General features: G+C 41.6%; 1 protein-coding gene across 1 annotated transcript in view; it reads left to right on the top strand.

The window, feature by feature from the left end:
• The window catches only part of MUC2 (mucin 2, oligomeric mucus/gel-forming), a 107,216-nt gene that overhangs the window by 73,530 nt on the left and 9,323 nt on the right, over positions 1-24,363 (top strand). Inside the window, exons 31-43 of the mRNA XM_019551000.1 lie at positions 8-306; positions 4,482-4,553; positions 5,045-5,454; positions 14,120-14,294; positions 15,003-15,250; positions 17,092-17,275; positions 17,441-17,648; positions 18,512-18,690; positions 20,885-20,954; positions 21,715-21,815; positions 21,928-21,959; positions 22,333-22,513; positions 24,083-24,187. Of these exons, the coding sequence (XP_019406545.1) occupies positions 8-306; positions 4,482-4,553; positions 5,045-5,454; positions 14,120-14,294; positions 15,003-15,250; positions 17,092-17,275; positions 17,441-17,648; positions 18,512-18,690; positions 20,885-20,954; positions 21,715-21,815; positions 21,928-21,959; positions 22,333-22,513; positions 24,083-24,187 (2,264 nt within the window). The remainder of the gene's footprint in view (positions 1-7; positions 307-4,481; positions 4,554-5,044; positions 5,455-14,119; positions 14,295-15,002; positions 15,251-17,091; positions 17,276-17,440; positions 17,649-18,511; positions 18,691-20,884; positions 20,955-21,714; positions 21,816-21,927; positions 21,960-22,332; positions 22,514-24,082; positions 24,188-24,363) is intronic.

Consider the following 24,363-nt stretch of genomic DNA (forward strand, 5'->3'; position numbering starts at 1 on the left):
CTCCAACACCAACTACCACCATTACTGCAAGTACGCCTCCACCAACTCCCACCACCACCACTTCAGCCACGACTACCTCACAGTCAACCACCACCACTTCAGAAACAACTCCTCCAACACCAACTACCACCATTACTACAAGTACGCCTCCACCAACTCCCACCACTACCACTTCAGCCACGACTAGTCCAGAATTAACTACGTCCACTCCAACAACACCAGGTACCACCACTGCCACTCTGTCACCCACACCATCCAGTAGTGTCACAACAACATCAACAGCCTCCACTTCTGCAACTACTCAAGGTATGATATGGGCTGATGCTCTCTGAGCTTACTTTGTTGTAATTATTGAAACCGCACTAGCATAGACAAGGGTATTCTGGAGACTTCAAGAGATCTTGTAGAGAGAAACTACCACGGATGCCCTAATAGGTCTGACAAAGCTTGCTAATCCTCTATGACATGATTTGGTAATTAGCAATCCCATATTTACTGTCTTTTAATTTGACCCTAGACCAATTTTATTGTTACACTCCATCTCTACTTTCCTCCACGTGATGCCCTCCTGCCCTGGTCATATCCTTTGGGGGTGAAGAGGGTAAGGATTGCTTTTCATGTCTTGTTCAAAGTGAGACTGAGTTATAACCTTCCACCAGAGTGGTTAAGGCAAGTCCTGGAAATGACATGAATTATTGATAAGTCTGGTCATTAAGTTCTCTTCCTACTTTTCCTGTGTTGTCTATGCTTTCTAAGCTAATAGTTTCTGCAAAGATGGAAGTCTTTGATATGTGGGATAAGGGTAGCTTTGCAGGCTTTCAAGCTGTAGTTTATACAGTAGTCGGAACACGTAATACAGAGAAGGATGCTCTCTGAGTTTATTTTGCTCTAATTATTGAAATGCCATCTGCATGGACAAGCATATAAACATTTGAGAGAAACCACCACATATACCATAACAAGGCTATTGTGGGTGGGTAATCAAGTCACTAGGACATTAATTATTAAGTCGGTAGTATTAGACCTTTCTAAGAATCAATTCCATGCTTCCCCTTGTTTATTTTGATGCTTTATCATGTTGCTTTTATACGCTTTTCCAACCTCTTGCCACCCTCAGTTATTTTTTAGTTGCCCTGAGGCAAGTTTATTTTTCTCAATGCTGTTTATTTATTTAGTTTGATTGAAAAGTTCATGTATATATCATGAATTGTTCTCTTTGCCAATCATGACCATGCCTACAAATAAGCTCCCACCAAAATTTGCAGGGCTTATATTATTTGCTTGGACACCCAGGATTGGAGGAACATAATGTTTTCATTGCGTGGGTCTTTAAGTGACTGCTGATCAAAAATGTGTGCTAGGGCTGTGCGGAGCTTTAGGTGCTAAATTGATTCAGAGGAGATTTGGCGTGATTCGGGGGCCGAATTTCCAAATCCAAATCAAATCAGGAAGCCAATGAAAAGGTCTGAATCAATTCAAAGGTCTCCAAATTGATTCAGAAAAGATTCAAAGAGCTTTGGAGATTTGGGCAGTCTCCACTTGCTGCCACAGGGAGCTGGACCCAGACCCCGTGCTGCTAAGTAGGGGGCGGGGAAGGGAGGGGGAGCTGGAGGAGGGGGTAGGGGACCAAGAGGGGATACTTGCCAGGCCCAATCTCCTGCCTGCTTCCCAGCCCCCTGAGTGTCCCCTGATGCCTGCCTGCTCTCCTAGCCCTCCCCATGGCTGCCCTGCCCGGCCCTAGCTCTCAACTCTTTAAAACAAAAAAAAGTCCCACTCAGTGGCTGCTGCCCAGTGGAGGGACAATCTCCACTGCCACCCACTGCTCCATGCTGTGTGGGGTGCTTTGCCATGATCTCCCTGACCCCCCATGGCTGCCTGGTCCAGCTCCAGTTCCTGGCCTTTAAAAAAAATGCAAAAAACCCCTTGAGCAGCTGCTACAGTGGCCTTGGGTCTTTTGGGGGCTCGTGACAGATTCCAGGGTTGTTGAGGGTAGTAGAGATCGCCCCCCCTCCGCCCCCACCTGGCAGGAGCCAGTGAGTGTAGGGCTGTATCACATGGCCCACAAGGTTCCCACAGCTCCAGAAATCAGGCAGCAGAGAAGCTGTAGCAATTAGTGCTGCCATCACTCCCCTGCTGCCAAGTTTCCAAACCCCACAGGCCAAATGAGTAGGGCAGCATGTGGGTCAGGGCAGAAGAGCCAATGTGGCACACACTGAGTCAAGGCAGCAGGTGGGATCTGGTACATGTAGGGCTGTAGTGGTGGGCCATGAACTGGAACCCATACCCTGACCCCACACTGGATCAGGTCCATGGACCAATCTCATGCTCCAGATCCAGTCTGCAGAGCAACACCACATCACTCATCTGATTCATAGCCTGGAAAGTTTGGGCACCACTGCTCTAATACATTACTCCCGAAAGTGCCTACATTGCTACTGTGGCATGTATATTGCTGTTTATTTTGTTGACATCCCACAGAACACCATTTGCCAGCTCAACACTAGATGCCTGTTATTTTTCTTCCTTGTGGTGCTTTTCTGCTTTATTAATATTTTTACTTGGAGACAGGATTTGTTTGCATAAATTGAGTCTGTAACTGAACAATTACCTTTTGTCAGGGAGGGTTTACTGACGGAAAAAAAAGGAATATATACATGTGTTTTGGGCACCATTATGGTTAATGTACATATCAGATGAGTTCACTTCTCAGTTTCCCTGTTTTTTCTTCATTGCCATTCATGACATTTCCTTTATATATACTTTTTTGAGGAAACTGATTCAGTTCTGCCTTTTTCTTTATAATAGTAGCAGTTCTTAGGAGCACACAGTTGGAAAAGCATTGTATTGGAACCTCCATGATAAAGTTTGGTGGTCCAACTTGATTTTGCAGTTTTTTTGGTGGTCCAATTTGATTTGGCAACTTTCATCCCTTACACATAAGCCCTTCTTTCCTGCTGTTCTACAAGATTAAATATGGTTTTAAGGCTTAAGGCTCTTTTGGTAGCTAATATCCAGCTCATCATGGGGTGGATGCCAAATGTAAATATATAAACATTATTTCTGTCTAAGAGTGGCTAGGTGTGCATCATGATTTTTTCTCCCCCCCTCTTCAAAGGTTTCATAGAAGCTTTCATTACTGCCTCTGAATTTGTGGAATATTTATCTCATTATTACCAAATCCAAGACAACTTTGAATTTAAGATGACCCCCCCCCTCCAGTTATTAGATTATATACATGGAAAGTTATACATGTAATTATTGGAGGAGGTTCCTTACATGTGTCCCCTCCTGCTGCTTTGGCGTGGCCAAGCAAACAGTTGGGAAAGCAGACACAGGGGGCAGGAAGCCTTTCCCCTGCCTCTTACCCCTTCCCAATGCCTGCCCACCTGTCCACTCCCACAGTTTTCCCTCCTACCTACTTCCCTGCCGCATGCCTCCCCCACTGCAGTGCTTGCCTCCCCCGCTAACTGTCTCCTCACAACTCTCCCCCCATGAGGTCTGCCCTGTCACCTTGTCCCCCCTTTGCCACTTGCCTACCTGTCACCTTCTCCCCCTGCCATGTGCCTAACCACCACCCCCTCTGTCATCTGCCACTTACCTACAATACAGCTCCAGCTCCAGCTCCAGCTCCAGCTCCAGCTCCATCCCTGAGCATGGAACCCATAGTGACTCTGACCCCAGTAAGCAGTGGCCTCATCTTTTGCCCTGGTCTCCATCCAATACATAGCTCCCGGCACCCCATGTTTATTGCAACGGGGGAAAGAAACCTCATCTTAGATTTGAGTAAAGGTAGTATATGTCTTAATAGATGCACTCCCCTTGTCTCAGACTTTACTCCTACCTTTTCATTGTACTTACTTCATGCAGGGATAACTATTTGGTAGCAGTTGTCAAAGGCTTCATGCTTCTACTGCAAAAGTGGAATGTAGACCCTATCAGTGTGTAAATGTCCCTATTACAGAAGTAAGATCACCGTCTGGAGACACACCAACATCTCTCAGTCCTATAATAGGTGCACATAAGGCTCAAAGGGGTAATAGGATCACTCTACACTTCAATTGGATTACTCCGAGTTAGTCTCAGGCTGCACATTAGTCATCCACTTGATGAAATAGAATACTGCTTTCAGTGTTTGCTTTGGCATAATTAGACAAGCATAAATTCTTCAAACATAAGACTTAAAATTGAGGTAAGCAAATATCTTTGTAAGATAACTATTAACAAAACTCTTATCCTGAAATTGGTTGTGCTGAAAGTCTGCTCCTATGATTACATACAAAGAGTAAGAGGGTAAAAGCCAAAAAAGTACTAAGTGAGAAACAAAATCATTGGCCTTTCTGCATTTAGGGACAATGTTCCTTGATTGAATTGGTTTTTTTTTTAGTCTAAGTTTTAGGTGACAAAGGTTGTAGCTTCTCTTCAAACATTGTCATCAATACCTTCATGGTTTCTGAAAAGCAGGTTCCATTTTTGTCTTGCAGTGTCTACTACTACTACAACAAATTTGACCACACCAAGTACAACCCCTTGCACTTCAGAGACAACAGAGGAGGGTAGGTATATATTGGGATATATAGGGCCAGATTATATTCCAGGTATTAGGGATAAGTGGGCTGAGATGCCTCATTATGTCTCAACTAGCCCTGATTTCAGTTCCTGACAATCAGTTAACACAAAACATTGGGCTTCTCTTATTTTTCACTGCTTTTTAGTGAAGTGATACATTCTTAAGGGTAAGATGCTGGTGCGCTGAAAAAGTACATTGAACAGATTTTCAGATGTGTAGGCTGCTTTCAAAACTGTCTGATCTCAAAAGAAAATTGCTAAAGCTCATCAGATATGTTTAATTTTTTTATAGTCTCCTTAATAAACTAGGAAGAAGGAATGAGTGGGTTCAAATGCTGACTTTTGTTGGAACATCCACTACTAATACATAAAAACCCTAAAGGACACGCATTAAAATGTCAAGACTCTCAAAATGTAATTTGTTGCATTTCAGTTCCTTTGTAATTTCTAAAAACTAGATTTCTTTTTCATTTTAAAGAGAGTTCATTCACTACAACAATGTCTACTCTCACAAGTGGCTCTTCTACAGCTTCATCAACTCCTCCAACACCAACTCCCACCATTACTGCAAGTACGCCTCCACCAACTCCCACCACCACTTCAGCCACGACTACCTCCAAGTCAGCCACCACCACTTCAGCAACAACTCTTCCACCATCAGCTCCCATCATTACTTCAAGTATACCTCCAACAACTCCCAACATCACTTCAGCAACAATTACTCCAAAGTCAACCACCACAGTCACTACTTCAGCAACAACTTCAACTCGAGGGACTACTGTTACAACACTAGAAAGTACAACCAAAAACATAATTATTAGCACACCCTCCAGAACATCTCCTACGTCCATACCACAATGTTTCATTCCACCTGATAAGTATATTGTGGTTAGTACATTTTGCATTTTTGTTATATGATTATAAAATAAGAAAAAGTTTTGCTACTGAATTTTCAGATTAGAGGATGTTAACACCTGGTATTCAAATTCATTTTTTAATATGGTGCTCTTATTCTGGATATGCAAATTTCACTAAGTTACACCTTCCATTGCTTTCTTTTTATCTTTCTAGTTTTTGCCGGTGCCAGAATGCTTATTTCCAATTGTTATAATACCTGCCACCTCAAATTAGGTATGAACTATGTTCATGGTTAAATACAATGAGCCATAACCTGGATTTGCCATCAGAGAACATAAGACTCCCAATACAGTCACTATCTCAGCTCTTCACTGAAATAGTCTCAATATGTTTTTGATCATTACCTCATGGCTGCCTTCTTAACAGTTAAAAATATCTTCCCACATGTTCATGATGGGTTGCAGGTAGGTCTTGTTGGAACAATCTCATTTCCTTTTATGACCAGGTGACCTATCACCTGGACAAGGGAGAAGAGATTACTGTCATATATCTTGACTTCAAAAAAGCCTTCAGTCTGGTATCCCATGATCATCTCTTGGTGAAACTGGCCAATTGTGGCCTTGGGTCCACCATGATCCACTGTCTGGGAAATTGGTTCTGTGGTTGGACCCAGAGTGTGGTAATTGATGGAAGTCAATCGTCATGGTGCCCTGTGACCAGTGGGGTCCCCCAAGGCTCTGTCTTTGGACCCATATTTTTCAACATCTTCATTAATGATGTGGACATTGGAGTCAGAAGTGGACTGGCCAAGTTCGCCCATGACACCAAACTTTGGGGCAAAGCATCCACACCAGATGACAGGCAGGTGATCCAGGCTGCCATGGACAGGCTCAGCAAATGGGCAGACGAGAACCTGATGATGTTTAACACTGAAAAATGCAAGTTTCTCCACCCTGGGAGGAAAAGCCTGCAGCATCTTTATCGGCTCGGCAGTGTTACACTGGCTAGCACTATGGGAGAAAGAGACTTGGAGGTCATCATTGACCACAAGATGAACATGAGCCTGCAATGCGATGCTGCAGCTAGTAAAGCAACCGAAACAGTGGCTTGCATCCATAGATGCTTCTCGAGCAAATCCCAGGACATCATTTTTCCCTTGTACTCGACCTTGATGAGGCCGCAGCTGGAGTACTGCATCCGGTTTTGGGCCCCACAATTCAAAAAGGATGTGGAGAAGCTTGAGAGAGTCTAGCAAAGAGTCACATGCATGATCAGGTCAGGAAAACAGATCTTACGATGACAGGCTGAGAGCCATGGGGCTCTTTAGCCTGGAAAAGCGCAGGCTCAGCGGCAATCTGATGGCCACCTATAAGTTTATCAGGGGTGACCACCAGGATCTGGGGGAATGTTCACCAGAGCGCCCCAAGGGATGATGAGGTTGAACGGTTATAAACTACTGCAAGACAGTTTCAGGGTGGACATAAGGAAGGATTTCTTTACTGTCCGAGCCCCCAAGGTCTGGAACAGCCTGCCATCGGAGGTGGTTCAAGCACCTACACTGAACACCTTCAAGAGAAAATTGGATACTTATCTTGCTGGGATCCTATGACCTCAGCTGACTTCCTGCCCTTTGGGCAGGGGGCTGGACTCGATGATCATCCGAGGTCCCTTCCAGCCCTAATATCTATGAAATTTATGAAATTTATGGGTATTGGGCAGGGCATATTGTCATGGTTTGTGAATGCAAACATCTTGGGACACTGAACTATATTTGTTTTTGTGGCTCACTGCGATTCCAACTATGCTAGATTATCTCCTTTGCCTTAAACTGAGAAAAGTTACTTTAATCCAATATCTTTCTATTTCTAATGTCAACTAGAAAAAAACCCAACAAAATAATAACTCCTTGAATGGAAACAGGTATTTAGCCACATTAGCCTGAAGTCCAGCAGCAGGCAAGGTAAAGGTGTACCTTATAGGCTTGCTATAAGGTATATTTTTACCTTGACTTCATTTCTTGAACAGTCAAGTATGTATGTTGACAATAACTGTCTCTCTTCGTTTTTTGGATTGTTTTAAGTGTGGTATAAACTGCAGGCCAAATCTGGCCTATGCAGCTATGGCACCTGGCCTGCAGGGCTCCCCACAGGTTGGGAAACTTGGTGGTGGGGAGCGGTGGCAATTAATACTGTCATCCCTCTGCTGCTGCCAAATTACCAAACTCCAAGTGGCTGATCAGAAACAAGATGGTCCCTGGCCCCCTGGTGCTTGGTCAGGCTGTTGCTGCATAGCTGGGCCACTGCTGCAGGCAATGTCAGGGTGGGGTGGAGGGTAGGAAAAGCACAGGCCTAGAGCTGGAGTGAGTGGCTGGGCTTTCCCAGCCCTGGGGCTGCTCTTTGAATATGTGCAAATGTTTGGTAGATTGGGCCACCCTGTTCTCAATCAAATTTATTTCACTTGCTCAGGTGAACTAATTTAGATTGGGCAAGCCATTTTTTGTCCAGTTTAACCTCCTTGAATATTTGCAGATTAACACTTCTCTCCCTGTGCAGCTGGATCTGGCCTGGGACACATTACCAACCCTCCCCTCCCCTCATGTGGCTGGACTAGGGCTAGACCTCTCCCCTGAATGGCTGGAGTGGACCCAGGTCCTGCCTGCCCTACATGCCAGGTCAGGCTCTCTGGCCAGATCTGGCTTGTGGATGGACTAGTCATCAACCATCTGGCCTGTGGGCCAAAAATGTGGGGCACCACTGGTCTAAACTAGGACTTCAGATTCTTATCCCATTAGCTTTCTGTAGTTTTTATAACCTCTATATTCCTCAGTGGGTGCCCATTCATTTCTCCCTCTCCTGTCCACCTTGCCTGTCCCAGCAATGCCCCGTCCTTTTTCTTCTTCCTTCTCTATCCTTGTTCTTATAATCAGTGCTTTATATTTACAAGCTCTGCTCCCTGCAGCCCCTCTATAGCATCTGAAAAAGTAAACTGCTGCTTATGAAAGCTTATGCATCTCTGTTTTAATTAGTCTATAACCAGGCTGTTCAAGTTCTAAGCCCCCCCCCCCATTGACCACAGGACCAGGAGCCACACACTGAGCAGGCCACACCAGGTGCACACTATGGGCTCTTCTCCACGCATCCAATGATATGCTGTGAGCTTGTGGGGCACAATATCACTTATGAATCATGCAAGCACAGTCCTTGGCCTCTGCTTCATCACATAGGTGTGATCCCCACCCCACTACATGTTTCTGATTCTCGCTCTCCCACACCTGACCTTCACAGCGCCAGACTCACCCTCAGCTCCCCACACTGCTTCACTGCCCTGATTGCTGAGGCAAAGACAGGGAGGATAGCTGGAGGCAGGAAGGAAGGAAGAACCTGGAGACTTCAGCATGATGGGGAGGAATAGTGCCAGAAAAGGAGCCCAGAAGTTGCATACTAACTCTTTGCACGCCATGCGGCCCACAGGCTGACAGTTGGACAGCCATGGTCTACAGGGTACAAATCCACCCCGCCTTTCTGCTTGACTCGGGATGACATGGCTTTCTCATTTGCTTTTTGTCATTATGTTCTACCCTGCCCTTCATCAAGTTGCTGCATAGCACTTCTGTGATTAGCAAACCACTTGATCTGTCTGAGGCCATGCAGAACAAGATGAGTTCTATTCCAGCTGAAGGTGTGGAGAGATGAAACAATTATGTCACATTACAAGAGCGAGGGAACGTAATATAGTTTCTCTGAATCCACTGCAATTTTCTTGTCTGTCTACTCTGCTCTTGTCTATCTACCCATGACAAGTGGATGCTAAACCACAGTAATTTCCCCTCCAGTGTCATTCAGGGGTAAATGACAGTTTAGCTCTACTTCCTGCAGAATAGGAGCAGACAGGCAAAACAAGAGCAATGGTTGAAATAATGCATAGTGCACGAGCAAGTAAAACCTCCTAAAGCAGTATAATTACTTGTATTCATATCCTGATTCTTAGGAGTCTCAGGATGTTTTCTGAAAAGGTGCACATACCTACAGAGTCTCACTAGATTGGAATCACCACACCAGATGCATAGGCTATGTTTGCACTACAGTCAGAGAGGTGTGTCTGCAGCACATGTAGACACAACTGAATTAACTTGAATCTACTAAGTGTGGTTACTCATAGCAACAAAGTCACACTGATATGCAGTATGTATCTGTTTCTTGGTGGGCTTGTATAGCTCCCATGGAATCCTGGATTGTCCTGGTTTCACTGCTGTTGGTACCCGTGTTGTTCTCAAAAGACTGAGGAATTCAGCTTGTAGAATGATAACGCTTGTTTATTTAAAGAGCACTCTTAGCCAGCCACTCTGCAGTTGCCTCCCACCCATTCCCTGGCCAATGTAACACTTATACATAACACTATTAAAGGTATCCATGCATCTTCCCCCTTTACATGTAACATATTCCATGTAATACTAACAGTGGACGTTTAGTTCAACCCATTTGTTAAAACAAATTTTAACAGGTCTCTATTAGTCTTTGTGTTGGCTTTTTAGCTCTTAGTGATCTTCTAAGTTTCTCTGCATTCTCAATCCTTATTGGTTTAGTTCTTGTTTGGTTTCCCTGTTCAGATGTCTCTACTTATGCATCATTTTCCATCTCCTCTGTCATTTCTTCTTGCTTTGTTGTTGGCTCTGTTTCCTTTCGTGAATCTCATGATGCTGCTTCTTTTCTCCCCTTTACAAGCTGTAAGTGTCATCTGTTCCTTCTGGTGTGACTGCTTTATAGTATCTGGGAGCTACTTTTTGGGAAACTATTGCTTTGTTATGCAGATGTGGTAACTCCCTGGAACCCCTGTCATAGTACCATTTTTGTTTGAGTGTCGAATTTTTAAAATGTTTTCATGTTTTGCTTCTCATTCTGATGAGTACAATCCACAAGATTTGGCAGCCTGGTTTTGGGTTTTCTGTTAAATAGCATTTCTGTAGGAGACAATCCATGTTTCATATAATTTAAGAGTAATAGGTAAACATCAGTATGTGAATCCATAGCTTTTTTAACAATTTATTTACTATTTGTATTCCATTTTCCACCAGACCATTGAATTGTGGGTATTTAGGACATGAAGTGTTGGAATCTATATTTGTTTGCAAAGTCTTTGAAATCAAGACAGTTGAACTGAGGTCCATTGTTTGCTCTCACAACTAGTAAAAATTGACTTGATGTGGGTTATGACGAGGGTTGCTGTTGTGCTTTTGAACAATGCAATTTCAGGATAGTGAGAATAATAATTCAGCACTAATACATATTTTTTTCCTGCATGCATAAATAAATCAATGCCCACTTGATACCGTGGAGCTATAGGCTCCTCCATGACCATTATCGGCTCTTTTCTTTGTCCAGATACGTACTTTAGGCACATTTTACAAGCTTTTACAGTATCTTCTATGCCATTATTTATATTGGGCCAATATACAGCACCCCTCGCTCTCTTCTTGCATTTTTCAATGTCTAGATGCCCCTCATGGCTTCTATTTAACACATCTTTCTTTAGCACTGCTGGAGCAACAAGTTGTGAGCCTCTGAACAAAATGCCATCCACTACTGACAGCTCTTCCTTGAACTGAGAGTAGGGGCTAGGTATATGTTTTCCAAGCCAACCAGCACAAATAGTGGTTATCAAATTTTGCAATGAAGTGTCTTGATTAGTAGCTTCTGCAATTTAGTGCCCATATTTTATTTGTGACAGGAATCACCCTTTTCATTACATTAACATGTACTATGTCTGAGTCTGGAATTCGGTCATTTTCTGTTGTCTTATATGCTCCGGACAACATATCTGCAATAAATAGATGTTTTCCTGATGTGTACTGTATGTCTAGATCATACATTTGCAGTTGAAAGAAAAGTCTCTGTAATCTGGGTGGCATGTCTGATAACTTTTGTTTTATCCCCATGTTTTTGAAGCAAAGCTCCTCCAATGCCTTCTTTAGAAGCAACTGTTGATAATTTAATGGGTCTTTTAGAGTTTATAGTATTTTAATACCAGAGCTGTCATTATATTTTCCTTCAGGTTTTTAAATTCCGCTTCATGTTCATGTTCCCATATCCACTGAGCATTCTTTTGTAGGAGTGATCTACGGTGTTTGGTTTGCTCTGCTAAGATAGGTAGATATGTCCCTACAAAATTGCTCATTCACAGTAATCTTTGCACTCTTTCCTTATCTGTAGGGAGTGGCATGTTTGTAATGGCTTTAACCCTTGCAGGATCAATTTACACCCCATTCTCAGAGAGCTTTTCTCCCAGATATGTTATTTCTTTGATCCTGAATTTGCATTTTTGTTTGTTCAGTTTCAAACTTGCTCTGCAAGCTCTTTCTGGTTCGTTTCTTAGCCTTAAGTCATGTTCTGCCATAGTATTTTCCCAAATGAATACATCAGGAGTATAAACCATAGTTCCATCAAGACCTTCAACAGTTTGTTGCAACTTTCTGTGAAATACTTCACATGCAGAACACAGTCCAAAAGGAAGCCTATGAAAGCAATTCCTTCCAACGAACATATTGAAGGTACATAATCTAGTGCTTTCTATTCTAGGAGAACTTCCAAAACCCAGAAGAGGCATCCAAAGTGGAAAAATATTTAGCTTCTACCATACTGCCCAAAACTTCTTCCCTGGTGGGAAAATGCTACTTTTTGATGTACCTGTTCATTTACTTAGGATCCAGATATAATCTCAAGGATCCATCTTTTTTTTGCTATTAACACCAGTGAGTGAATGAACTCAAGCAGTTGGTTGCTCTATTTTTCTATCATGTCTATATTAAATAATCTAATTCCTTTTTCAGTTTCTCCCTTAGTACAAGGGGAACATTTCTTGGAGTATGTGTGGTGGGAGTATTTGGTTCTCTCAATTTTATATTGTACTCAATTGACAGTTTCCCTATGCTTTGAAACGCATCATAAAACTCTTCTTCTGTGTTCTTGCTTTCTAGTCCCTCAATGGCATCCGTTCTCTTATTCAAACCTAGAATTTTACACACTTGCAACCCAATAATTGGCACTAGCTTTCCTGGGACTATTACAAATTGAATGTTTACTATACTACCGTTGTGTTTAACATGGAGTGCACAAACACTTTTGGTTGCAGTCATTTCCCATTATATGCTCAAAGTTTCACTTTCTTACTCTCATAGTACACAGGTTTAGTTTTCATTTTTTGAATAACGTATTCTGGTATCACATTGAGCTGTGCCCTTGTATGTAATTTCAAAGTTACCATTAGTTCACTGGTGTCCAGAGTGATTGTCCAATCCTCAAAAGAATGAACAACTTCTTGAATTGTGCCAATGAGGAATTCGTCGTCTTTCTCATTGCACAGAGCATGCACCTGCTGTTTCTGGTGTGGCACATCCTGCTCCTTTCTGCAAACTCTTGTACAGTGATTAAATCTTTTGCATTCGTTGCAATGCTTACCAAGAGCAGGGGGTTTCATGGATTTGTGGTAACCCCTACAGTATCTGCAGCTGACCCTTGCTTCTTGAAAAAAACTTCTTCAGCCTCTGCTTGCCTGTTTCATATTGAGCTCTTCCTTTCTATACTGTTTGTGTGTAGCCTCAGGTCTTTGCAGTCTGATAATCCTGCTGATAATCCTGTCTAGTTCAGTTTGTTCTGTTTTTTCCTTCAGCTTCTGCAGCATGGCATGTGTTATCTCTGCTGCTTGACACATTTTAAGTGCCTTTTCCAAATTAAGCTCAGGATCCTTTAGCAGTCTTTTCCTGAGGGTTGTATTACTTACACCCAATACTGTTTGGTCTCTAATCACGGATTCTTAGTTCTCCAAACCTGCATGTCTGGCTCAGCAGTCTGCGGTCTTTGACAGACTCCTCTTTCGTCTTACATTCTTTATGATGTCTTAGGTGGAAATTATACTACTCAAAGATTTTGTTTAGGTATACAGTATTCCTCACACTGTTCTATTACTGTGCCATAGCTTTTCTGTTCTGTTTCTGATAGTTGTAGGCTATTGTAGAGCGTATGAACCTGCTATATTTAAAAAAAAAAAAGCTACCTTGAGTGGATCATCCTTCTCTGTAGCTCCACTGGCCGTCATCTATATTGTGAAGCTTTGCTTAAACTTCTTCCAGTTCACTGCTGCATTGCTAGACAGCGTTAACTCATCTGGAATTCTGAGATGCTCCATTTTTCTATATTTCTTTGTATCCCACTTCTCGTACCATGTGTTGCTCTCAAAAGACCAAGGGGTTCAGCTCATATAGAATGATAAAGCTTGTTTACTCCGAGAGGACTCTAAACCAGCACTCTGCACTTGCCTCCCATCCTAGGCTAATACATAATAGTTTAAAGGTATCCACACAGTATGTAAGATAGCTGGCTTAAAAGTTAGCTTGGGGGTATCTACTTCTTGCTTGTGATGTTTGACACAGTAAATGCAAAGAGATCCATTCAGGATTTGGCTGATTAATAGTGCTTCAGAAAAACACTAGTAGTCTGCACCCTAGCCATAGCCCATATCAGCTATTTTAAATGATGGTGCTGAAAGCTGTGTTTTATTCCTACTTTCAGATACTTGTTTGGAATAAAGATATCAGCAAGTGTAATGTTTCTAGTTTTATAACTTTGTAAATTCATTCCTTTATCAAACTAATTGCTTTATTTTGTCTCCTTTCCTTTTTTTTTTCTTTTTTCCTTAAATGCAGGTAAATGAAACTGGGTTCCTGTGTAACTGCACAAAGGTAATCTGTATTGACAATAACACTTTAAAGACGGTTCGAGTACCCTGTGTCCCACCTCCGAAGCCTACATGTAGCAATGGTCTTGCTCCTGTGGCAGTGATGGATGAAGATGGATGCTGTTGGCACTGGGAATGTGACTGTAAGTAAAGAATTTGTTAGCTATTTTTTTATGTTTTGAGGAACCAAAACTATTTACAGGAGTTACAGTATTTGTAGCAGAGACATGTTATGCAAATTTTACCCTTTATATCTCCAGCAAGGCATTTAATTATTATACCACAGCATCAAAGTAGCCTAGCCAAAAGCTAGGCTTGAAGGAACTACACACCTAGAAGAATAGTATTATTATGTGGCCTCAGCTGAGTATATTTGAGGTAGGCTCAAGCTTTTCAGTTTGTATCCTGATCCAGCTGCTTGAAGTGATACTTAACTTTTGGTTCAGAAATTGGGGTGGGGTTTTAACAGGCCTTTTTGTGAAATTAATGACACTTTCTGTTTTAGGGGTGGGTGGAAATATTGCAAAAAATAGTCTTTTTGAGAGAATTTTTTTGTTTTTATTTCACGTCATATCTAAAATCAGAAAACACAGGAAACAGAGAGTAAGAACAACCAGGCGAAAAGTGTTCAGCTTCTTCAAATTTTAAAGAAGTTCCAGTTTCAGTTTAAATCAAGTTTTAAGTTGATTTGTTTTGCTTAGCTTTTTTTAAAAAAATCCCAGGTTCCCTGAGTTAACACCGGTAATAGTAAATTGTCTTTCCAGTTACTACAAACCATAATTGTTCATAATCTGATTCAAATTCTGCTTTTTTGCCATGCAAAGTTCAATTAACTCTACTTCTCTCGATAGGCTTTTGCACTGGTTGGGGAGATCCACATTACATGACATTTGATGGAGTATCCTATAGCTATCAAGGGAATTGTACATATATCCTGGTTGAAGAAATTAAGAAGACCGTTGACAATTTTGGGATCTACATTGACAATTACCACTGTGATGTACGAGATACGGTCTCCTGTCCACGCACACTCATTGTGAAACATGAGACCCAGGAAGTGCGCATAGCAACAGTCCAAATGAATCCTATCAAAGTAGAGGTATTTGAAGAGTGATCTGTAATTCTGATGTCCATTGGATGTACCCTAACTTAATTAGATTAATTTCTCAATATGCTCATTACTTTGGTACAAATGCTTACACACATGGAATAATTGTCCCATGCACTGCAAATAATGCAGCCTTGGATAGGAAAAATAGATTACTTTTGATAGGAAAGCTACTTTGTCTGTGTATTTAAATATTATAACAACTTTGCACTTTCTATAGTCAGATTTTTACAATCCCCCATCTCTCCAAAATATGGGTTATTGAAAGTATCCATTGGAGTTGAGCGCATAAAATGGGATATAGTTTTATGAATTTGAAGCATCTGAAGTTGGGTAATATCCTAAAGAAAGACGTGTTGTAGCATATGAAAGGAGTTCTAATAAGCAAGAGTAGTCCCTTAGTCCTTTGTAAAGCAGAACTGAGGAAACACAGAAGGCCATTGAATCATTTGGGAATTTGAACAAGAGAACACGCACATCTCAATTTAGAGATGAAAAATCAAACACTGGGGCCAAAATGTTTCTAAAAATCTCCTTAGTAGGCCAATGGTTTGGTATAGTTCATTTTTTCAAGTGGAGGGTCATTATCAAATGTATTTCAATGTTCAGTATGATGTTTCAAGACAGAACTGTGGCATGGATGCTTTTCCTTTTCTAAAGAGGCAAAGTAGTCTAGCCTCATACAATATAAGAGGTAGATGCATAAGACATCACCGTGTTCTGTACAAGTCACTGATGCATTTGCTTTCTCCTTCTATTCCATTTTCATTTTATAATGAGCATAGATCAAATATATTACCTTTGTGCCCTGTGTTTGGAGCATTTTGAAGAAGGAAAGAGAATTTTAGCTTGTTGCACAGGAAGTTTATTATGCATTTCCTCTTATATTGTACTGTGGCTATGGGGATTTAAGCATGCTTTCTACTCCATGTTAACTGCCTGCATGTACATTTTTACCTCATGGAAGTTTTTCATCCTTTCACTATGACATAAGCTGCCATGTTTCAGCTGCAGCATAAGAGCATGAACATAGGCAGTTACTGTGGAATAACTGCTGTGCTGTGAATCCTTCATCACATTTACTTCACAGGGAGCATGCTCTTCACATGCATCTTCTAGTATCTTGTGAAGTACTAGGAAAATCTTCATTATCCTGTCTTAATGTGCATTAATTAACTAAAGAGCACGAGGCACTTTTACATGTGCTATGGTGTGGAGGGGGGCAACACTTTCATTTGAATGACTCCAAAAACTGATCTAATTAAAGTGTTACAGTGTCTTATGTATCAGCATCCCTACACTTAAAAATGGTGGTGGGGGCTCTTGAACTAAAACATGTTCAACAAGCTTTAAGTCAAGCACTCAAGCCACTACTTTTAAGTGTGGGGACACTGATACACCAGATGCAGGAGGCTTCTGGAGCTCAGTAATTACCACCCTCCAACAGACTTGATTGTTTCAATGTGCTGTAATTACAGTACATAGGAGCAGCCTCTTCATTCATGTTCAGGCACCTAGTTTTTAAGTGATGCTTAATGTGCATTATTCTGTTTTAATGCACATTAACTAAATAGAATGTTTTTAAGTGATTTTTCATGCGCATCAAAATAAGCTAATGCACATTAAAATGCATGTGTAGACATGCCTAGTGACTTGCTTGGTTGCCATGAAACCAAAAGATGTAGATGTAGACAACAAGGAAGCTGGGAGCCCTAACCCAAATATTATTTACCTTTATGCTATATTTCCAATGCAACTTAATGATAAATATATTCTTTTTACAAATGTTAAACAAAATGTATGCCTCTTCTCTGTTTTCCTTTGCACATTAGGTACTTGTAAACCAACAAGAAGTAGCTACACCTTACCGAAAATTTGGATTGAAAATCTTTGAATCAGGCATAAATCAGGTGGTGGAAATTCCTGAACTTAAGATTAATATAACCTACAATGGCTTGGCCTTCTCTATTAGAATGCCATACAGCCGGTTTGTCAACAATACCCAAGGACAGTGTGGTAAGGATACATTTTTTCTCCTTTTAGAATTAAATATAAAAAGCTAAATGAAAGACCTAACAGTAAGAAAGTCAGTATATGGTCCTCTGATTGATGGAAATAAAAGGACCATTTTATATTGGATATTTGTGTCCAACTATTATTTCATTCCCTTGCCGTTTGTAGGGATTTGCAACAATGACCCAACAGATGACTGCAAGCTACCCAATGAAGAATCTAACTGTGAAAGGATGGCAGACAGGTGGCAAGTTAATGACCCTAACAAGCCAGAGTGCCATTCAGCCATACCATCTACAAAACCACCTGAGGTTACGCCCTCAACCACAACAGCCTGCAAAGCATCTGCACTTTGTGAGCTCCTTATTAAGGGAAGGTAAATATGTCATGGGCATGCACGGACCTTTATCCTTTAAATTTAACAGCGTTTCTGAATTCCAAGCACTCCATGACGTTTCCTCATCACCAGCAAGATTTTATTTATTTTTGTTATTCTTTTTCCACATCTCTTCTTCACATTTTATGATCCTTTAGTCTCTGCAACCTTCTTGTTGCACCTCAGCCTTCTTTGAAATGCCCAGAATCTTCTGTGCTCTCTTAGATTCCCCAGGCCCTTCTGCATCTTGCCCCTGGAGACCCTGAAAGGACCCTCTGATTCATTTTCAGAACATGGCTCCAGAAGAGAAAATTTCAAGCCAGATCTAATCTAAAAATGAAATTTTTGGTGGTTTCTGAACCCTTTGAAGAAAGGTGGGGGTCTAACATAGGGGTAGGCAATGCTTTTTGGCTGGAGTGCTGAAAAAACCAAAATGTCTACTTTGGAAGGTGCCGGAGTGCTGACATGCCAGAGCCTGGAGCAGCTGTTTGCAGCCTCCCAGCTGCAGCTGGCCCACGGAGCCCGGTCTGCTTGCAGCAAGGCTTGCAGCCTCCCAGCCGCCTGCTGGGAGCAGCCTGGGCTCCATGGCTGTCAGCAGCTGCTTAGAGCCCGGGCTAGTGTTGGTGTGCCGAGCAAAATGGCCTTGTGTACCATGCTTGGCACACATGCCAGGGGTTGCTGACCCTGGTCTAACAATTGAAGTCAGTGTTTTAGAACCCTGCACTCTAATGGAACATGCATCTCTCAGCAATTAGTCATGTTCAAATCTCCGTGCACGCTAATATACTATATGACATAAAAAGTACACTGAGCTGCATATGGGCCAGTCAGGAACTAATCTTAATATATCTTTCTGATTCTAGCTTGTTTGAGGAGTGCCGTAAGTTTATCAAACCTGAAAAATACTATGAAGCCTGTGTGTTCGACACCTGCACTATTCCCAATGCTAAGATGGAGTGCTCCAGTTTGCAAATCTATGCTGCCATCTGTGCTGACCAGGGTTACTGCACTGACTGGAGAAGTCAGACCAAGGGCACCTGTGGTATGTCGGAGAGGGGGAGGGGTTGGGAATTGCCATTTAGCCTGAATAGTTTGGAAATCCTGTTGGGTCTTATTTTAACATCTTCTATGATAATTAGGGAGGTTTATCCTCTGAGGCCAGAATATGAAGCATCTAGCACCTTGACTTAGGTACTGCCTCATCTGAGGTTTAAGTGCCTGTCCTGGGCAGAGATTCAAAATGACCCATTTAGATGCATCTCATCCCTATATGGTCAGTGAAGAAATTTCAGAGATGACTAAGAAAGATTCAGGTCCACAGAGACTCTATATAAAGAATGGAGACTGGAGGTCACCTACAAAGGGTGGTTCAGAAAAGGGTACTTAGAGGTAGCCAACAGGAAATGTTAAAGCACAAGCGTGTTTCTGAGCTCTCACCATTTTCAAGCTATCTATTATGTGTCTCTTTTTCCTTACAACTCATCCCACTTCTGAGCTAGTTGAACAGGAGGTTTCTAAAGATAGGTGCTACCCACTTTTTGACTAATAATCGTATGGGGAGAGTGTTCACCAAGGAAATGGGAGAGTTGGGTAACACTCTCCCAAGGTGATTTGAATGCACACCTCCCACTCACTAGCTGAATGCGCTTAAGCACTGAGCTGTAGAATAGGTTCATTGAAGGCATTCTCCAGCCTTCTTGTTCAAGGTGGGCCACTGAGCAACAAGGTACGCAAGAGATCTGGGGTCAGAGAAAGACACAAGAAGGAACCTGACTCTATAACCCACTCAAAGGGGAATCCTCTTTGTTGGTGTGCTTATTTCTGCTTTTAAATGAATGCCTTTCTAATGTATGTGAAATACATAAACAATACAGGGAGGAAACATAAGGGAGACTACCTCCGTAACCCTAGCACTTGTGGCACTCCCTTGGAATATGGGAATCTTGGGGTCTGTTCTCTGATGAGCACTGTTTTTGCATTTTGCATTAGGCTATCATTAGCTAAACAGCAGATATAAACAAGATTGCAAAGGGCAGGCACTGTCACAACTGATAATTCAGTGCAGTAGATGTGAGTTAGATAAGAAAAAAATGCCACCTAACTTCTGGTTCTCTTTTAGCTGTAAGTGCCATTTGGAACAAGTAGTTGCTCCAGGCCAGTTCTGAACATGAGTTCTCCTTGAGAACATGAGGCTACGGGAAATCATTCTTTGGGACCCAGGTGGCTAAAGTGCACTTAAGTACCCTGTCTAATGAGGAACTTTGAATCTGGCTTGAATTTCTAATAACAGTAAAAAAAAAACTTCGCAGTCTTTGTTGAAGAAATTTTGCTGGAGAAATTTTCAGTTGAAGAGCCCATGGGTGACCCTATGAGAAATATGTGCACTAAGTGTACCTGAAACACCATCTAATGGCATGCACCAATGTCTACATTTATAGTTCATATATAGGGACCAGCCAAATTCCCAGTGGAAGTGGGCTGCATGGCAACTTCTTTAATCTTGCAGGTTTCCCTGCACACAGGGCGTGGTTGCTGATTGGCTGAGGGGTCACAGCGGTCCTCCTGCTTGATGCTGAGTGGCTGGGAGGTAAAAATGGTGCCACATTTAAAACCACAGTTTTCACTTACCTGCTGCTCAGGAGTGAACAGTGGGGCCTCTCTGCCAATCAGTGGGGGAGGAACATGGGGGAACCTGCAAGATTAAAGGAGCTTCCATGTGCAGTCCACTTCCGCTGTGACGTCAGTAGGTCCCTAATCATAGATTTTGCAGGCATGATTTTAACAGGTGCATCAGTTTCTTTGTAGGTGCAGTGGAATCACTTTTGAAAATACTTGTCCTTAAGAAATTACAACTAACAAAAAAATTCAGTATTAAAAACTCAAATCCTGGTCTTGCCCCAACACAACAGAATGAGGCATTTCTGTGTATGTTACTTTATGTAACATCACTTAACACCCAGAGACCCCACATTAACTAGGTACTTAGTGGAGGGTTATGGGTGGATTTTTACCCTGTTAACTTCAAATTAGTTGACTTCCATGCTTCTTATTTAGACCTTCAGTGTAACTGAATGAGGTATTTTTTATCTATTTGTTTCCAGTGTTTGTTTGAAGATTGTCAAACATAAATAGGAAAATGCATAGTTGTCAATGTTCTGTTTCCTGGGGTTGACTTAATGGACCTCCATATGATGGCCTTACTGATTGCTCCCCCCCACCCTTCTTTTCTTTTCCAGCTCTTAAGTGCCCATCACAAAAAGAATATAGAGCATGTGGTCCCATTAAAGAAAAGACCTGCAAAACAAGGTAAATAGTTACTTCCCTGCCAAGTAGCAAAGTGTTTAGTGGTAGCTAGCCCACAAAGAAATTAGTGAAACCAAACTTTAAAATCTTAATATTGTCTCTAAAGGTACAAGCACACAACATATTTACCTGGTAGTAAATGGAATTTAGTGCATAAACCAAATAGAGTGAACACATAGAGCACATCCCGACTATACAAAAAATTACTCTAGTCCAGATCCTCTTTGTTGGTGTGCTTAGTTCCTTCACTATGTGGAAAATGTACTAAATAAAACATACAATGTGTCAAGCCCTGTACCCAGCTTTAGCCCAAGGTAGCCATTGGCACAATACAAGTTGCCCCTCCCTCCACTTACTGGCCAGATTCTATAATAGCACCTACTGCAGGCGGCAACTTTGGGAGAGGTGGTTGAATACCTGCTTTGTACTGCTGAGTCAATTTACTAAAGAGTAAAACCTAAGATAAATTACTCTAAAATAACCAGGCTGTGCATCCATATCCTTATAGACAAACTTTGAACCAGATATCAAAATAATGACTACCTTTATCTTCTTGTTGCACCTCTGATGTGACGAAATTAGCTTCTGTATAAAATGAAATAAATTATGACTTGAAACAAGATTGCTTGTAGTCCAAAAATCTCACAGATACTGTTTCTTTTGCCTATATCTTTCTAAGTAAAATAAATTTGCCTCAACTTTCTATTATCTGGGTATCTCTCCACTGATAATGGTGGTCTTCTGCAATTTTTATCCTATATAGCCCAAAAGCACAAGACAGTAACAAATATGCTGAAGGCTGCTTCTGCCCCAATGGGACAATGCAGTATAGTCCTGGTGTGGATGTCTGTGTAAAAGCCTGTGGTACGTTTTTTATCTTTATTTATCTTTTGATGCTGTCTAGCCATGTAAGTTGTAGTTTTGAATCAGCGTGTTGTACCAGTGGTAACGAAGGTTTATCTTTTTCTATCTGCAGGGTGTGTTGGACCAGATAACATACCACGAGAGGTACACTTACTTTTCTTTCAAGTTGTTTTTGTCTCACCAAATATGCCATGTTTTGTGAAGACCCCCAGATTTTCAACCAGGCATTTACTTGACTGGGTGTCTCAAATTTTAAATCTTTGATTTATACTTAGCTTAATCTGACTGATGGAAAATATTGTCCAGACAGCTACTAATAATCAGTTTCCAGACAGAAGTATAATTAATGTATAGCTCCACTGTTTTTGCTTTCCATCATACACTCAAAGACAGATATGTATACATAAATACACACGTAACACTGATGAAATAGTCCCTTATAAAATAGCTGTATTTTAATTTTTTTCTCTAAGCATTAACCTTTCAGTCACTTTCTCTTTCCTATCTTCTGTAACAGTTTGGGGAGAAATTTATCTTTGACTGTAAGAATTGCACTTGCCTGGATGGTGGAAATGGCATCATCTGTGAGCCTCACCAATGTGCTGCACAGGAAAATAAGCCACAATGTACTGGAGAAGGCTTTTATGAGGATGTTGAAGTCATCCCTGATAACATTTGTTGCAACAGAACTGTCTGCAGTAAGTTCATCCTTTGGCACTCTACTGTCCCTTGAAAGTGGAAAGGCAGAAAAAAGTTGGAGAAGCTAGCACCAGAGATTCTTAGATGAGCTACAATAAAAAGCCAGGAAATCATATTTTATGTATGTTTTTCAAAAAGTAGCTGGTCTTTTTTCAAAGGATGCACTGCTTTGAAACTAACAGTTTGCTGTGCTGCAGTTCAGAAAAAAAGTCTGATTTTTTTTTTAATTCTTGAGTTCAGTCAGGTCATACTCAGTGTGGCATCTACACACACACTTTACAGCAGAGTTGACTAATTAGCTCTGCAGTAAAGTGTCACACTATTAGGCTGGAGTAAATTAATTAACCCCACCATATGATAGTATTGCCTGACACAAGTACTATCCTATGGCAGAGTTATTTACTCCACTGGAATGCATGTGTAGATGCTGACTGGGGCATAAAGGTGCTACAGTTCAGGGGCTGCCTGCCAACTAGCTCCATACTGAACACCCCCATGCCCCAGCCAGCCCTTCTGCAGTGTGTTGAGCCAGGGTAGAGTAGCTCCAGGCTAGGCTGACACCCTGGGTCCCTTGCTAGCTGGGGCTGCACCACCTGGCTTAATGGTCTATGGTTTTGGGTATACATGTAAATGCTGCACCTGGGAGCAATAAACTTGAGCATGAACTGTGCTGGAGTTTATTCAGGTGCACTAATTTCATGTGTAAATGTACCCAATGACACAATGATATAATGTAGAACAATACATGGATCTTGGTTTTTTTGTTTTGCAATAGCTGATTGCAGTCCTGGAGATAAGGTCTCCTAGTAGTTCTCCAATTATTAATCTGCATAGTATACTGTTACAGTTTTCTGATGTGTGATGGCTATATGTACATTGGTCTTCACCATCCAGTGAATCTTCCACCATCCAGTAACTAGGTCTACTGGCTTCCACTGGACAGGATGTGGCATATAGAAAGTTTGTAGAGAAGAAGGTAATTTGCAGAGCAAGGAGTCTACAACCTCTCTTCTCTAGGAAGCTTATTGCTAAATATCACCACCCCAAAGGAGGCAGTGCTAGCTGTTTAGCAGGGGGATGATGCATCCTTTAGGTAGCCTCTGCCAGTGGATTTTCAGAGCACCTTGGAAGCGGAGATAATGGTACCACCACTGTATTGTTCACTTGAATCCTATTACAGGGGAGCAACTGACCTTACTGGTGCTGGGAATTTCAACTGGCACATTCTTCCATGAGAGGAAATGAATCTGTGTCATTGTGTGTATATCTATAGCTTGTGTATTATCATAGTAAAGTGGTGACCTGGGACTCATGGTCCAAAGGCAGCAGGTATACAAGGCAGTATCAACCCATTCCTAGCTCAGAGATTTCAGATCAGAGAGCTGTAGGATGAGAAGTGCCATTGCAAACAGTGTTTCTGTATTACTCTATTTTTTAGCTGAAATACTAAATGATTAGGGCTAAGATAAGTGAGATTAGCCTGTGAAACTCAGTTCTGCTAAATGCTTGGACCAAGAACTTATAAACATATATCAATCTACATTTTTCTTGGCTTTTCCCCTTTTCAGGATGCAACACGAACTTGTGCATAAGCAAACCACCTATATGTAAACCAGGATTTGAAGTTCAGTCCTCTATTCCCCATGATGGATGCTGTCCTCAGTATAAGTGCAGTAAGTCTTTTATCAGCATAATATTGTAGTCAGTATTTTACTTCACATTTGAGAGTCAGGTTAGTATAAGCTTGTCTGTTGGAAGGGGTAGCAGAATTGATCATATTTTCTAGGTTTCTACTAGGGGTAAACCCAGGAAACAGCTGAGGAAGTAGTAGTGCAAGCAGGTCAAGTAA

The sequence above is a fragment of the Crocodylus porosus genome, unplaced genomic scaffold (genome assembly GCF_001723895.1).
Source record: "Crocodylus porosus isolate Cpor-Errol unplaced genomic scaffold, CroPor_comp1, whole genome shotgun sequence".
Taxonomy (NCBI): domain Eukaryota; kingdom Metazoa; phylum Chordata; order Crocodylia; family Crocodylidae; genus Crocodylus; species Crocodylus porosus.